The sequence below is a fragment of the Exophiala bonariae genome (assembly GCF_035927105.1).
Source record: "Exophiala bonariae strain CCFEE 5792 chromosome Unknown scaffold_30, whole genome shotgun sequence".
In the NCBI taxonomy this organism is placed as follows: domain Eukaryota; kingdom Fungi; phylum Ascomycota; class Eurotiomycetes; order Chaetothyriales; family Herpotrichiellaceae; genus Exophiala; species Exophiala bonariae.
Genome location: NW_027042505.1, coordinates 380,929 through 397,592, shown reverse-complemented (window position 1 = coordinate 397,592; position 16,664 = coordinate 380,929). Strand labels below are relative to the sequence as shown.

Sequence of the window (16,664 nt, the reverse complement as noted above, 5' to 3'; positions counted from 1 at the left end):
CGCCCCGAAAAAGTCTTATGGATTATCGCACGATGGCCGTCGTGGCCCGAAGCGCCCAGTTTGCACGTGGGAGAACCCCAAGAGTTTAAATACGAATACGCCTTCTAAGCGAGACAGTGGACGCGCATCACTAATGGGACCAATTTCTTGGTGCCGAGGTGCGCCCAGGTGTCGAACGGGGCCCTATTGGTGTCGCTAAATCCTCCATCTTCACCACTCTTCTCGGTGTCATAGACTGCGACATCGTCTGAATCTCTCCCAAGAGCAGGCATCCATGTTTTCGATCCTTGTCGCCAATATTGCCAGAGGTGGGTGGTTTCATTTAATGATGTCTTTGATGCAATCCCTAAACACATAGTGGCTGAGCACGCTTTCTCGCACATAAATCGTGCGATAGAATAAGGTACAGCCCATGGACTTTGATTGAGCTCTTCATCTCCTTCGTGGGCTCTCTCCACCATGGCTCTCTTCGCTCGTCAAGTTACAACACTGACGCTGAAGAACATTTATATTGCCTTCATTCGCCATTGGTTCTCCACCACCATTCGAGCATTTCTCCTCCCAGTCATCTTCGTGGGATTCCTGTCATATGCTCGATATCTCTTCATCCCGCCTTCGGTCTTTGGCATAGGGGAGCCGACCGATGTTCGAAGCCTTCCCTCCGCCCTCGAGCTTGTATCTGGAGGCAGAGATAAGCTTGTGTTCGTGGATAGTGGTTTCTCCGATGGACCTATCGACGCGGTCATCAATCGAGTTATCGCAGGCATAGGTCCTTTCGGAGGTCGCGTGGAAAGACTGTCACAAGAGGAAGACCTTTTAACAACATGCCGAAACTCCATTCGTGGAACGTCAACATGTATAGCAGGCGCTGTGTTCTTCTCGTCGCCGGCTGAAGGAGATGGCGGTCGTTGGAATTATTCGATAAGAGCTGATGGAGGCCTGGCCACAAAAATTGTGACCGATTCGTCCAAGAATGACGTGGAGGTTTACTTACTTCCTTTACAACATGCAATTGACCATGCGATATCTAAAGAAGAGAGCGGCAGTAATGGTGCTTCAACGCTACCTGATATTGTCCAGGAATTTCCATACACGTCGCAGACGAAGGAGCAACGTCAAGCACGCATTCGTACACGATATATGGGCGGTATCATCGATATCCTGGCCGTTGCTTTCTTCATCGGCGTCGTCGGTGTGACATACCAATTGACCGGTATCATAGCGACAGAAAGAGAGATCGGAATGGCTCAGCTGCTGGACTGTATGATGCCAAATTCCAAGAGGTGGCAACCGCAAATGGCAAGAATTATAGGAAACCATCTTGCCCTGGACATCCTCTATGGTCCAGGTTGGATCATCATGGCAATCATCCTTTCTGTTGGCGTTTTTTCTAATACGTCCGCGGCAATCGTCATAATTTTTAACATCTTATCAGGTCTCGCTATGTCGTCCTTGTCGATTTTGGGAGCAGCATTTTTCAAAAAGGCTCAGCTCAGCGGCATCACTTCAGTCATCATCAGTCTCCTACTGGCCATCGTAGCTCAAGTCGCGTCAAAAGCCGGAACTGCCTCGGTTGCTATTCTTTCCTTGCTCTTTCCTCCCATGAACTATGTTTACTTCACAATATTCATGGCTCGTTGGGAGAGACAGGATCTCGCAACAAATATGGTCAAACGAGCGCCAGAGAATACATCTGCCTTGCCTGGCATTGCATTCTGGATTTTTTCGATATTTCAGATCATTGTATTCCCAATAATTGGTGCTTATGTGGAAAGGGCGTTTTATGGTACGGCATCAAAGAGCCGCAAAACCAATTATTCGGACTCGCTCACAGCAGTGTCGCTCGTTGGCTTTACCAAAGAGTATATGCCTTCACTACTTGCACGATTACGTTCATTGATAAGCCGACGTCGTCCAAAGAGTGTTCTGGCGGTTGACAACTTGACTTTAAATGCAGTGAAAGGACAGATAATGGTTCTGCTAGGCGCGAATGGGAGTGGCAAATCTACAACACTGGATGCAATTGCAGGACTGAATTCCATTACTTCTGGAGAGATTGATATCAATTACCCCGATGCCAATACTGGACTAGGATTGTGCCCTCAAAAGAATGTCCTCTGGGATGACCTGACCGTCGAAGAGCACGTCCGCATTTTCAACCGACTCAAGAGCAAGAAGCCTTCCACCAAGGGAGAAAATCTCACTCTTCTCGAGCAGTGTGATATCTCTCCGAAGGCACGCGCCCAATCAAAAACTCTCTCTGGTGGTCAGAAACGCAAACTCCAACTCGCAATGATGTTCACGGGTGGTTCGCGGGTGTGCTGTATCGACGAAGTTTCATCCGGACTTGACCCTCTCTCAAGACGGAAGATATGGGATATTTTACTTGCGGAGCGTGGTGATCGATCCATTATTCTTACCACGCATTTCCTTGATGAAGCCGAGCTACTGGCTGATCATATTGCAATCTTATCCAAGGGTTCGTTGAAAGCATCTGGAACTTCTGTAGAGCTGAAACACAAATTGGGATCCGGATATCGGGTTCATGTTTACAAGACACACGGTGGGGTTGACTTACCGGACTATGATGACATCGATCATATCTCGCAGCGTGATCAAACTGTTTATCAACTCACCAATTCCGAGCAAACTGCAAGTTTTCTTGGCCGGATCGAAGCGGCTGGAGTTTTTGAATACCAGGTTAATGGTCCGACCATTGAGGACGTCTTTCTCAAAGTCGCTGAAGAAGTAAAGAGTCCCGAAGTGGAATCTACAGCAATCACGAAGGCAATGACAGATGATAAGTTGCCTAAGGACGGCAGCCGGAGCAGTGGTGGTGATGAGCCGGCGAACAACGACCAGAAGAATACCTCCAAGCTCGTGATTCAAGATCATACACTCGCGAATGTCCCTAAATTGCTCGACGGTCGACGAATCAGTATGCCACGACAAGCCGTGGTCTTGTTCTCGAAGAGGTTGGTCGTGCTTCGGCGCAATACTCTGCCATACCTTGCTGCTTTCTTCATACCAATCATTGCAGCAGGTCTTGTGTCGCTATTCTTGAAAAATTTCCAAAAGGCAGGCTGTAGTCCGGAGGCGACAGTCGATATTTCAGATATCATCTCGCTGTCAACACAAATCGATTACCAACTAGTCGCTGGACCAAGGGATCGTTTGGGACAAGCCTCAATTCAAACATTCGCCACGTCTTTGGCTGGTAGCTCTGGAGTCGCCAGTGTTGCAGAGAACATGACGCAGCTTCTGGAGTCACTGCATCTTGTGGACACTCTAGACGAATTCAACGACTACATTGCAAACAACTTCGCCAATGTTATGCCAGGAGGTTTCTTTCTTGGAGATGAATCTGCGCCTCCAACATTTGCCTGGCGCGGGAATGGTAACATTGCCTTCTCAGTCATCATACAGAACGCACTCGACACACTCCTGACCAATGTGTCCATCTCTAATCAGTACCAGGCGTTTGATACTCCGTGGCCAGAGGATGTTGGAAAAGCACTTCAATTGATTACTTACTTTGGGCTGGCTATGGCCGTGTATCCTTCGTTCTTCGCTCTGTACCCAACTGTGGAGCGGCTGCGCAATGTCAGAGGTCTACACTACAGCAACGGAGTTCGTTCAGCACCACTGTGGCTCGCGTACACGGCCTTCGACTTTGTTATTGTCCTCGTCAACAGCTCAATCGCCATCATCATTTTCCGAGCCGTCAGCAGCGAATGGTATAACATTGGATATCTGTTCGTTGTCTTCTTCCTCTATGGCCTAGCGTCCACTTTGTTGTCATACGTGATCTCGCTTTTCTCAAGATCACAGCTGGCGGCTTTTGCATTTGCCGCTGGAGGACAGGCTGTGATGTTTCTACTTTACTTCATTGCATATATGAGTGTACTGACATATTCCCCAATCGACAAAATCGACAGCTACGTCAACATCAGCCACTTCACGATCGCATCTATATCACCAGTGGCCAACTTGACAAGAGCGCTCTTCATCGCCCTGAATATCTTCTCTCTAACGTGTCGAGGTCGCGAATATGCGTCCTACCCTGGAGCAATGACAGTCTTTGGCGGTCCAATCTTGTATCTGATATTACAATCATTTGCATTGTTTGGTTTACTTCTTTGGTGGGACTCCGGTCCATTGTTGCGCAAATTGCGCGGTAGGCAACAAGAAGAGGAAGTTGAGGAGAAAGATACCGTTGAAGCAGAAGTCTCAAACGAACTTACTCGTGTCAACACCTCCGAGGATGGCCTACGAGTCATGAATCTTTCGAAGCGCTTTGGTAAAAATCTGGCAGTCAACAATGTCACATTTGGAGTTCCGAGGAGCGAGGTGTTTGCCTTGCTTGGACCGAACGGGGCTGGCAAATCAACTACGATATCCCTCATTCGAGGCGACATTCAGCCTTCTCGCCGAGGTGGTGACATTCTGGTTGACGGACATTCAGTCATCCGCCACCGTGCTCAAGCTCGATCAAGGCTCGGAGTGTGTCCTCAGTTCGACGCTATGGACACTATGACCGTGGCAGAACATCTCAACTTCTATGCCAAAGTACGCGGTGTCACTGACCCGGCACATAACGTGGAGGCTGTGATGAAGGCGGTTGGCTTGGAGCCTTACGCTGATCGCATGGCCGCAAAGTTATCTGGAGGCAACAAGCGGAAGTTGTCACTTGGTATTGCATTGATGGGTAATCCTAGTGTGCTCCTCCTTGACGAGCCTTCATCTGGAATGGACGCAGCAAGCAAACGAGTGATGTGGCGGACACTCGAGTCTGTCATACCAGGACGATCACTTGTTCTCACCACACATTCGATGGAAGAGGCTGATGCCCTTGCTACGCGTGCTGGCATCATGGCAGGCAAAATGCTCGCTCTTGGGACGACTGAGAATCTGCGACGAAAGCACGGAGATGCGTATTACGTGCACCTGGTCCATAAGCACGCCCCGCATGCATCGGATGACGAGATGCAGCGTATCCGTGACTGGATTATCGAAAATTTCCCGGACGCAGACGTTGAGAGCAAGATATACGCTGGCCAGATCCGATTCGCGGTCCCCACAGCCTCGCTGCGCTCTAAAAGTGAAGAGGGTGGTAGCGGATCTGGTATCGCGTTATTGTTCACCGCACTGGAGAAGAGCAAGGCTGAACTGCAAATTGAATATTACAGTGTTAGCCGAGCCACATTGGATCAGGTTTTCTTGAATATTGTGGGCAAACATAATGTCGAAGAGGAAGGCGCGGAAGATCAGCGATCCACTGCTCAATCCAGTAAGAAGACGTCGGCCATTTTTTCGAGCATTCGAGGACGAATGAAGAAAGGCCAGAATGAGTGAAAGATATTCACGCCTGGGAGCTCTCGACATGCATCCTCCCACGTTCGAATAGATGTACGGCAAGCCGTTTTTGCGTAGCTACTAAGTTTGATTTGTTTTGATGTTCATCCCTGTGTACATAGTATTTTGGTCCCGAACTGTTGTAGTACTCGAAGGATTTGAAGACCTGAAATCCCATTACATTATCCGCTCCTTGTTAGAACCATCGACCACCAGTAAATCAATCACGAATGGAGCCAAACAGTCCAATAATGGGATGCCACGCGCGTTCAGAGATACCGTCGTGATGCCTGAGACTGCATAACAACCCGGGGTTGGCACACGAGGCTGTGTGACGGAGATATTGGTAAGGCAAGTGCAAGTTGTGCGGCAGTGTTTGAGATCAATGTACTCAAGGAGCCACATGCCTGCCTACCTAGTCAGATGGTTAGGTAGGGATCGTCCATCTCCGTTTCCGGCGTATTAGGCAAGTGGAAACCTGGCCAACAGCTTGAAAAAAAACAGTCAGGCCGGACTTTGGAGATACTAAGTAGCTGAACGCCTGCTGTGCAACTGTGATAAGCAGTCTGATTCGGCGAGCTTGTACTTTGTACATAGCTACGGAGTCATAGCTATCCGCTTCTAGCATAATATGCCTGTCAGGCAACATTCGGCTAGCAGGAAGTATACGAATAACAACCAGAGCTCATATGTCCTCCGGAGGCACTGAGTCATTTTGATTTTCCTGGGGGTGCTGGGTGGTAAATAAGAAATCGGGATGACATCAAAGTGCAGCACCGCATGAAATCTCGGGCGAAACACGCCCTGAGTCGGTTCGGATTGTGTCAGACTTGACATACTCGACTGTTTCACAATAGAAATTGACGAGTACGACGGCATTCCAATTGTCAATCCTTAGCCACGCAAATTCTTATGAAGCTTGGTGTGCATCATAGGGTAGAGTGAAACGAGTATGGATACCGAGTAATCAGTGTCTGTCTGCTAAATAGTAGCGTTGCGCTAACTCACGCAAAGATGTTCCTTTGCTATTAATTACTACGAGTAGGTATGGAGTCTCCGTACTCGATACAGATAAATAACAATCCCTCAGTAAGTAGTGTAGCCCTAGATCAGTCCGAGATGCCTAGAATACGGGTTCTTCTCCACGACGAAAACTCGTCCACAACTTTGAAGTAGCACATTAGAAACCAAGGGTCAGTCCAGCTCGGTGACTTCTGTTGACCCATTATCATGATCTTCCGATGAGCTCAGGCTTCTGGGCATTCTTTCACAAGGGATTTCAGTAGTAGACACCATCCACCTGTGTATCAATTACCAACGGTCCAGACTCGGAACGCAATTGCTACTCGGCCGGTACCGCCTGACTTGTTTTAATTGCACATGTGGGGTGCCCCACAGGAATTTCAAAGCACGTTATTTAACTTTCGCATTTTGATGACGGCTCGCGGCTCTTGTACTCGGTATTCTGTTGAACCTCCGTCTTCACAGACAGAAACCCGACCTGTCACTTACTCCGTAGGTGTGTAGCTTGTAGCCTCGTGAATTCAGAGCCAAAATGAGCATCAATGGCACGGCCTTATGCTCACAGCAGCTGCGACTTATTCCCTAGGTTGACGGTGCCGGCAGACCAATACGCCTGGTGGCGATCGCGGCACAGTGCCGCTCGACCCAGATACGTATCTGGAAGGTGGGACATTACTATTATCTCCAGATTTCGTATGGTCATTGATAATATTTTGTCGTGGGGGAATGCCGTCGCAGTCGGACGGATCGCTCGCTCCCACAAGATCTTTGTCTTTACAATTCGACTCCGTCCGCAAGACTGGATTGGGTTGGGCTTACTATAATCGCACGAAGCGAGATCGGAAAACTCTCCAATAACGCCAGGCACACAAGTGACAAGAGACGATCTTTTTGCCGCTTGTTGACTCATGGCTCCACAAGGATTGCCCGAGACCCTCGACAAGCCCACCGACTAATGAAATCAGTTCTAACCTCCTCTCCAGAAAAAGATTCAATGATGTTTTCTATGCTCTTTCTAACGTCGGGCTTCGACCAACTCCAAGCTCTCCCTTTCCTTCTTTCACATTGAGGTTTTGGGTCAACTCCATCTACGTGCTAATTGAGTCCTGGTCTCCTACAGAGCTCTTTCGAACGGTGCACGACTGTGGGGTCGGTCGCAATTGCATTCCGCCAAGGATTTGTCAACAATGGCCGATGCTTTCTCTAAAGAAGTTGGGCAGGAATTGCCGCCCAACTCTCAAAGACCAGGAACACAACACGACATAGAAAAAGAGCATGAGATTCGTCCAGATTTATCAGAAAAGGATGCACTAAGTTCCCTCGGATTTTCTGGTCATGGGCGACCCCCGGACAGGAGGAGGACCTCTACTGACTCACATGGCCTCCACCGAACACAGTCAGGTGTTGATGTTGAGCGTGCTGAGAAGGATTTCGCAGAACTAAGTCGAGAGTTAAGTTCGATAAGCCGGCGGATTTCGCGCACGCAATCCAGAGCCTCAGGCGTCCGAGCGAAGGATCTCGAAAAGGCTGTCAGCTCATCCGACGACACGCTCGACGGCACTTTTGACCTGGAACAGACTCTCCGTGGTGCTCGCGAAGCAGATAATGAAGCCGGTATAAAGCCAAAGTATATCGGTGTGATATGGGAAAATCTCACTGTTCGTGGTATTGGTGGTGTGAAGAACTTTGTCAAGGTATTTCCTGATGCCTTCGTCGATTTCTTCAATGTTCCCGGTACTATAATGAGCATCCTGGGACTCGGCAAGAAAGGCAAGGAGTTCGATATTCTGAACAACTTTCGAGGTGTCGCTAGACCAGGGGAAATGGTTCTTGTCCTTGGACGGCCGGGCAGTGGCTGCACGACTTTTCTGAAGGTCATTGCAAATCAACGTTATGGCTACACTGGCATTGATGGGGAAGTTTTGTACGGTCCCTTTGACGCTGCTACATTCGAGAAGCGATATCGTGGAGAAGCTGTCTATAATCAAGAAGACGACGTCCATCATCCGACGTTGACCGTGGGGCAAACTCTGGGTTTCGCACTTGACACAAAAACACCAGGAAAGCGTCCAGCTGGCCTCAGCAAATCCGAGTTTAAAAGCAAGGTCGTCCAACTGCTGCTCAAAATGTTCAATATTGAGCATACTATCAATACTATTGTCGGTAACCCGTTTATGAGAGGAGTTTCTGGTGGCGAAAGAAAGCGGGTATCAATTGCAGAAATGATGGTTACGGGAGCTACGGTCTGCGCTTGGGACAATAGTACACGAGGGCTTGATGCGTCAACGGCACTCGACTATGCAAAATCTCTGCGCATCATGACCAATATCTACAAGACTACGACATTCGTGTCGTTATATCAAGCATCAGAGAACATCTACCATCAGTTCGATAAAGTCATGGTCATTCACGAAGGACGGCAAGTCTTCTTCGGCCCAGCTGGAGAGGCACGGTCCTATTTTGAAAGCCTGGGATTCTTGGAAAAACCACGACAAACTACTCCAGATTATCTGACTGGCTGTACCGATGAGTTCGAAAGGGAATACAAAACTGGCAGATCGCCAGATAACGCGCCTTCGACCGCTGATTCTTTGGTTGAAGCGTTCAACAAATCCAAGTATGCCGAGGCGCTGTCAACAGAAATGACCCAGTATCGAGAGACAATCAAGGAAGAAAAACAAATTTACGATGATTTCAAAGCTGCTCATCAGGAAGCAAAACGAAAACATACGCCGAAGAGCTCAGTCTACTCAGTTCCCTTTCATACACAGATGTGGGCCCTAATGCAACGACAATTTCTGATCAAGTGGCAGGACAAGTTCTCCCTGGTAGTATCCTGGATTACTTCAATTGTCATTGCCATTGTCGTCGGTACGGTTTGGCTCAATCAACCTCAGACATCTGCAGGTGCATTCACTCGAGGTGGTGATATCTTCATCGCCTTACTGTTTAACGCCTTCCAAGCATTTTCTGAACTTGCTTCCACTATGCTCGGACGGCCTATTGTGAACAAGCATCGTGCCTATACATTTCATCGACCTGGTGCTTTGTGGCTCGCGCAAATCCTGGTAGATCTCGCTTTTGCAAGTGTGCAGATTTTCGTCTTCAGCGTGATCGTCTACTTCATGACAGGGTTGGCACGAACACCCGGCGCATTCTTCACATTCACACTTATCATTATCACCGGTTATCTGTCAATGACACTGTTTTTCCGAACCATAGGATGCCTGTGTCCAGACTTCGATTACGCTATCAAATTTGCCGCTGTTATCATTACGCTGTACGTCATAACGTCAGGCTATATCATACAGTATCAAAGCCAGCAAGTTTGGCTGAGGTGGATATTTTACATCAATGCTTTAGGTTTGGGTTTCGCAGCCATGATGATGAACGAATTCAAACGACTCACAATGCGCTGCACGAATGAAAGTCTCATACCTTCAGGCCCCGGATATGATAGCATCAACAACCAAGTGTGCACCTTGCCGGGTTCCGTTGCGGGTTCCGTGGAAGTCTCGGGCACTGCTTATGTGAAGACCGCATTCTCATACGATCCTGCAGATCTTTGGCGCAACTTTGGCATAATCCTCGTTCTGATCGCTGTCTTCCTGTTTACTAATGTTGTCCTTGGTGAGACTGTCAAATACGGTGCTGGAGGGCGGACCGTCACATATTTCGCCAAGGAGAACAAGGAGCGAGAAGAACTAAATCGAAAGCTTCAAGAGAGAAAACGACGAAGGCAAACCAAACAAGACGCCGGAGACAGCTCGGAGCTAAAGATTACTTCCAAGGCTATATTAACATGGGAGAACCTTACCTACGATGTTCCTACTCCTGCGGGACAATTGCGCTTACTGAAAGATATTTTTGGATATGTTCAACCGGGAGAACTAACAGCATTGATGGGCGCTAGTGGCGCAGGCAAGACAACTCTACTAGACGTACTTGCTTCGCGAAAGAACATCGGAGTTATCGGTGGAGATGTGCTCGTCGACGGACAGAAACCAGGGGTCGCTTTCCAAAGAGGCACTTCTTATGCTGAACAGTTGGACGTACACGAGGGTACTCAGACCGTGCGAGAGGCCTTACGCTTTAGTGCCGACCTTCGTCAACCTTACGAGGTGCCACGCGAGGAAAAATATGCATATGTGGAAGAAGTCTTATGTCTACTTGAGCTCGAAAACCTCGCCGATGCGATTATTGGGAGTGCAGAGAGTGGTCTCTCTGTTGAAGAACGGAAACGAGTAACCATCGGGGTCGAGCTCGCCGCCAAGCCTCAGTTGCTTTTGTTTCTCGATGAACCAACGTCCGGATTGGATTCGCAGTCAGCCTTCAATATCGTGCGATTCCTCCGCAAATTGGCCGCTGCTGGCCAGGCCATTCTCTGCACAATTCACCAACCGAATAGTGCCCTGTTCGAAAACTTTGATCGACTTCTTCTACTTCAAAAGGGAGGTGAGACAGTATACTTTGGTGACATCGGAAAGGATGCGCATGTCCTACTTTCCTATTTCCGCAAATATGGTGCCAACTGTCCTCCAGACGCTAATCCGGCAGAATGGATGCTCGACGCTATCGGCGCTGGGATTGCTCCACGAATTGGAGATCGTGACTGGGGCGAGATCTGGCGGGCGAGTGAAGAACTCGCCTCGACGAAAGCTGAAATTGTCGCAATGAAAACAAGACGTCAACAGGAGGTCGCCAGTGAATCTAGTCTGGATGAAAAGGAATATGCATCACCCCTGTGGCACCAAATCAAAATTGTATCGTCGCGAACCCATTTGGCGTTCTGGCGCTCACCAAACTACGGGTTTACACGACTTTTCAATCACGTTGCCATCGCATTGCTTTCTGGTCTCGCTTTCCTCCAACTGGATGACAGTCGTTCGAGTCTCCAATATCGCATCTTCGTTATTTTCCAGGTTACAATCATCCCAGCATTGATTCTTGCTCAAGTCGAGCCCATGTACGACCTCTCACGATTGATCTTCTACCGTGAATCTGCCGCAAAAGCATACAAGCAATTCCCATTCGCCTTCGCCATGGTTTGTGCTGAGATGCCCTACAGCCTTCTCTGCGCCGTTGGATTTTTCATTCCAATCTACTACTTGCCAGGCTTCAACAACTCGTCGTCTCGTGCTGGCTACCAATTCTTCATGGTATTGATCACTGAGCTGTTCTCCGTGACTCTCGGTCAGATGATCGCAGCCGTTACACCGTCAAGTTTCATCTCGAGTCTGATCAACCCATTCATTGTCATCACCTTCGCTCTATTCTGTGGCGTTGCAATTCCGAAACCACAAATCCCAGGCTTCTGGCGCGCATGGCTATATCAACTCGATCCGTTCACGCGTCTTGTCTCAGGAATGGTCACCACCGAACTTCACGGCCTTCCTGTCGTTTGCCGTCCGAAAGAACTCAATTCTTTCCCGGCACCTTCCGGACAAGACTGTGGTTCCTATATGGCCGAATTCTTCGACAATGGGGGCTCCGGATATATCGTCAACAATGCAACAGATTTGTGCCAGTACTGTGCGTTCAAGGTCGGCGATCAGTTCTACCGTCCTTTTGAACTGAACTTCGACGACCGGTGGCGTGACCTCGGCATCTTCACCGCTTTCATCGCCAGTAATCTGTTCTTGTTATTCTTGGGGAGCAGATATTTAAATTTCAATCGTCGCTGATTTCGTTTGATTTGAATGGGTCATAGGAGCCATACCAGCGCATGGTCCATACTTGATTAGAAGGCGGATCTCAGGAACCAGCGCTGACGTTAGCAACTTGAAAGACATGCATTAGTTCAAAGCATTTTCGAAACTTTAGCGAGCTGCTACTGGTGAGCAGTAATGGCATCAAGAGATATTTCTTTCTTCTTCATGGGCAAACATAGGACCATATTTGTATCCACCAGATGGCAGAATTCGTCACGACATACACCCGCAGAGATGGGTCCCGGCCTTAATCTTGGGTGTCTTACTTTGTGGTTCAATATCTGATGGATGGGAAAACATCTGAACCTGGGTTGCAGAGGCAAGGAGGATTCCTAAACCTTGGGGGACATTAACGACGGGATAGGGCACCGCATCTCCCTGTTTGTCGGGGTAATTGTTTACCGATGTACTCGGTGTATACTTACCAATGGAGTGCCGCGCACCTATCTTCCGGGGTACGAAATACCTAGCTAACTAACTGGCTAGCTAGTTAGATCGCCGAGCTAATTAGGATGGTCACAAGTTATCTTAGTTGAACGAGAGTATGCGATCACCTTTCCTTCTTAACCCAGCATAACTTTAGCCTCCCTACATCGCAGATGAACACGAACTTCGAAAAAGCGCCAGAAATGACAAAACACCTCAGTCACAGGCTCTGTACCTCTCTTCCAGAAGCCCTCGGGCGTTCTTCCCTGAACTGGTCAATGCATTGATTGCATAGCAGGTACTAGTTAAGCATCTCTTTCTGCGCCAAACATAAACCACCAACCCCGGGCTTGGTATCTCCCGGTGCTAAGCACCCAATGCTACTCTGCAGATTGACCGGAATGGGCAATACTCGAGGAAGTGAGTTTGCTGATGCATTATTTTGCATCCGGGTTCTAGAACACGGCCGAAGCACCCCCTGTCCTTTTGAGAAAGCTATGCCAGATTCCCCAGACTTTGTCTCACTCCCTACCCCATAGGCTGTGGCCCGTTTGACGACCACATGTCGTGATCCTTGGCCTATTCTTGTCAACGGACGGTACATATCAATCTCCGCAATGCTTCAGGCCACCTCGGTCAGAACACATCTCAGACGACCACCACACATGCAGCTCCTCTCTGGTCACTGCCGCTGAGATGGCCTGCCTAACTTTCCGGGGGCATCCGCCCGCACCTCGGTCCATCCGCCAACTCTTGTTCGGGTCACCCTATCGATGCCAGACTTCTTAGCCTCGTTAGTGGCTGGATATCTTCAGGCTCAGATGCTCATCCCCGGACAAACAGGGTTGCAGTAAAGAGAAATCCCACGAGACATTGAGCACATGGCCCAGTTGACGATGGGAGATTCAAGAGCTTTTCAAACGCTGGCGTGCCCTCAGGCCATCTGACCTCGCTAAAGCTCTCATCCCGAAGAAGGCTGTACTCGAGCATGGACCCAACCTTCGATACGAGCTTATCAGGGGTGTCAACGGTACAGGGACGCCGAAGATTCGTTCGCTAATGGCGAGACTGCATTCACCTGGTGCAAAATTCTTCCCGAGCAGCTTGTCGGCAATTCAATTTCGGAATCGTTCCTCACCTTGGCCGTGCTATAGCTGTCTATGGTTATTCTGGAAAGCATGGACTTCTTGGAAGACAGGCCTCTTCGGATCCGAGAAGGACTGCCTCACGATCTATAAGAGCTTCCAAGGATACGCCATGGGAGGATCACATCACCTCACATCCACCCACCTTCGGCGTGTTCAAATATTAGCAATCTTCAAAATGGACAACAACAACCAGGCATCAGAAAAAGATCTCGAGCAAATTGCTAGTAAGGAAGAAGCAATCGGAACAGAGATCACAATCGGAAGTGATAGCGATGGACCTTCAGGACGATTCACTGCAGAGCAGACCAAGGCTCTCCTTCGGAAGATCGACCTCCACATGATACCGTACCTTTCTCTCCTATATCTTCTCTCATTCTTGGAGTAAGCAGCCCATCCCATGGACATCATATTCTTCTCGGACTACAGTCGCTAACCACTCACCGTCCAACTGTAGTCGCACGAATATCGGCAATGCGAAATTGTTTGGACTGGAGAAGTCGCTGGGTCTGAAAGGCAATCAGTACAATACAGCACTATGTAAGTTGAACGAACAGTGTCTTTTGGCTCTTAAAACTGACGCTTTGGTATAGGTGTATTCTGTATGTCAGATAATATAAATACGTCACTTCGTCAACTTATGTGTCCTTAGTTGTTACCTATGTTCTCTTTGAGGTTCCATCAAACATGTAAGCCATTTGCTTGCGCTTATTGGGCAGATAATAACCCTGGGCAGGATCTTGAAGAGATGGCGAGCATCCATGTGGTTCCCTATCATGATGATAGGTGAGAGAGCCCCTTGCAAAAGAGCCACTCAGCAGCTAATTCTCCCTCCGTAGCATGGGGAGTTGTGATGACATTGATGGGGTGAGTGCTAGATATTGATGCGATCGGCCATATCTCTAACACCTTTTATTAGTCTGGTCCAAAGCTTCGAGGGTCTCGTTATAGCCCGTGTCTTTCTTGGACTGGCGGAAGCAGGCCTTTTCCCCGTAAGCTATGATCAACGATGTCAACACGGCAGGACCAAGTCTAACTAATTAACCTTGAACTAGGGAGTCACGTTCTACATCACATTGTGGTATCGTCGCCGTGAATGCGCATTTCGAGCTGCGATATTCTTCTCCGCAGCGACGATTGCAGGAGCCTTTGGCGGTCTCCTAGCCCGAGGAATAAACGAAATGAACGGCACAGCTGGAAAGCCAGGCTGGGCTTGGATTTTCATTCTCGAAGGGATAATAACGGTGGTTGTGGCTTTCAGTGCATTCTGGTTCATCTACGACAGCCCTTCAACCGCCAGATTTCTGACCAAGGAGGAGAAAGAAGAAGTCACGTACAGACTGGCACATGACACTGACGGACTTGCCGATTACTACGATATCAAGTTCTTGTATGCTGCCTTCAAAGATTGGAAGATCTGGCTGCAATGCTTGTGAGTGCTACATTTTGCCTGGATGCCGGAAAAGGGGCTAATCTCAACCCATCATAGCACATACCTTGGCATGGTGACACCTGTATACTCCTTTTCCCTATTCTTGCCATCCATCATTGCGGCAATGGGATATTCAGCTGCTCGATCACAGCTTCTCACGGTGGTTAGTATTTCTTTTTCTTGTTCAGAAGCGATACTCACAAGTTGATCCTTAGCCACCTTATGTCTTCGGCTGCTTAGCCACGATCGCTGCAGGATATTTCAGCGACAAATACAACAAGAGAGCCCCGTATGTTTTTGCTCACTGGTGGTGGTATACGTTCTTGAATGCGTACTGACGGCAACAGTTTCCTCCTCTTTCACGGCAGCATCGCTCTTATCGGCTACATCCTGCTTATCGCCACTCACGTCCCAGGGGCACAATATACCGGCACGTTCTTGGCTGCTTCAGGGGTGTACGTACAATTCGGCCTCGACCATACCATTCTGCTAATGCGGTCTCAGGTACCCGATGATCCCTATCTTGGTCATGTGGAACGGCAACAATGTTGGCGGCAGTGTCAAGAGAGGTGTTGCCATTGCCATGCAGGTCGGCACTGGCAATTGTGGTGGTATTGTTGCTTCGTTCATGTTCGTCGCTGAGCCAACCTCCCCTTCACGTAGATCTGCTAACACGACATTAGCTACCGGAACCAAGATAAACCACGCTATCTAGTCGGCCACGGCGTCATTATTGGGTAAGTAAAACATCTCCATAATGATGGGAGATGGGAGGCACCGAGCCTTGCTATATCTTCTAATTTCTCTCCTCATGCTAATGCTAAGATGCTGCGTATAGATTCATCTCTATGACCCTTATCCTCACAGTGTTCCAATATTTCGTCCTCTCGGCCATTAATCGCAGACGCGATCGAGACAACCCAAAGCCAGAGGAATACACCCAGGAAATGAAGGACCAGGAGAGAGATCTCGGTGACGATGCAAGCTTTTTCCGCTTCACCGTCTAGACATTGAAGCCAGAGCAAATGAAGTGTCATTGGCCAGTATATTGTAATAGGACAAATGAATCGTGATATCTGGCATTTATGAGGCACGTGATATGGCGGGCAAGGCAGAACAGGAGCACGAGACTCATAGCGGGGATGGCGGAGATTGTGTGTGCAGAGTAGCACCTTCGTGAATCCATCATTGATAATCAATATTCACAAGTAAACACGCATGAGTTGATCATTCCACTCGCAAGCATAGAGCAGTAAGGATAATAATTAGTGCATGTAAATATTTGTTGTTTATCACTATCAGCCACCCATCAGGCATTATGATAGTGTGCGGTTGGGGCCGAGGGCGGATGAACAGAGTACTCTAGCTAGGACCACCGCTACCTAGTTTCCTTCCACGTATGGTGATGGCACCTTTGTTTTAGTATATATGTTTAGCTATATTTCCTCAGACTGCTAAGTTCAACGTCAACAGCTAACTAGCTAGTTTATATTGGTATTCTGTGTCCCCTATCTATGGACCAGACGGAGTTATTGTGTTCTTGGGGAGGTATGAGGTGGTTAACAGAAAAGA

At 48.6% G+C, this 16,664-nt stretch overlaps 3 protein-coding genes across 3 annotated transcripts; all 3 read left to right on the top strand.

The window, feature by feature from the left end:
* Window positions 1–459: 459 nt before the first annotated feature.
* LTR84_008309 (uncharacterized protein) lies at window positions 460–5,355 on the top strand (the record flags this gene model as incomplete). Its single annotated transcript, XM_064851856.1, has 1 exon — window positions 460–5,355. One exon carries the CDS (start codon window positions 460–462, stop codon window positions 5,353–5,355), a length of 4,896 nt encoding a protein of 1,631 aa, XP_064702097.1.
* A 2,210-nt stretch (window positions 5,356–7,565) lies between these two features.
* LTR84_008308 (uncharacterized protein) lies at window positions 7,566–12,062 on the top strand (the record flags this gene model as incomplete). Its single annotated transcript, XM_064851855.1, has 1 exon — window positions 7,566–12,062. One exon carries the CDS (start codon window positions 7,566–7,568, stop codon window positions 12,060–12,062), a length of 4,497 nt encoding a protein of 1,498 aa, XP_064702096.1.
* Window positions 12,063–13,838: 1,776 nt separating this feature from the next.
* LTR84_008307 (uncharacterized protein) lies at window positions 13,839–16,099 on the top strand (the record flags this gene model as incomplete). The annotated part of the gene is made up of 14 exons (XM_064851854.1): window positions 13,839–14,044; window positions 14,118–14,200; window positions 14,254–14,262; window positions 14,313–14,349; window positions 14,397–14,446; window positions 14,500–14,527; window positions 14,580–14,652; window positions 14,716–15,092; window positions 15,150–15,255; window positions 15,308–15,381; window positions 15,440–15,547; window positions 15,597–15,722; window positions 15,776–15,829; window positions 15,931–16,099. The coding sequence occupies 14 exons, from the start codon at window positions 13,839–13,841 to the stop codon at window positions 16,097–16,099; spliced, it is 1,500 nt and encodes a 499-aa protein (XP_064702095.1).
* Between the last annotated feature and the right edge of the window lie 565 nt (window positions 16,100–16,664).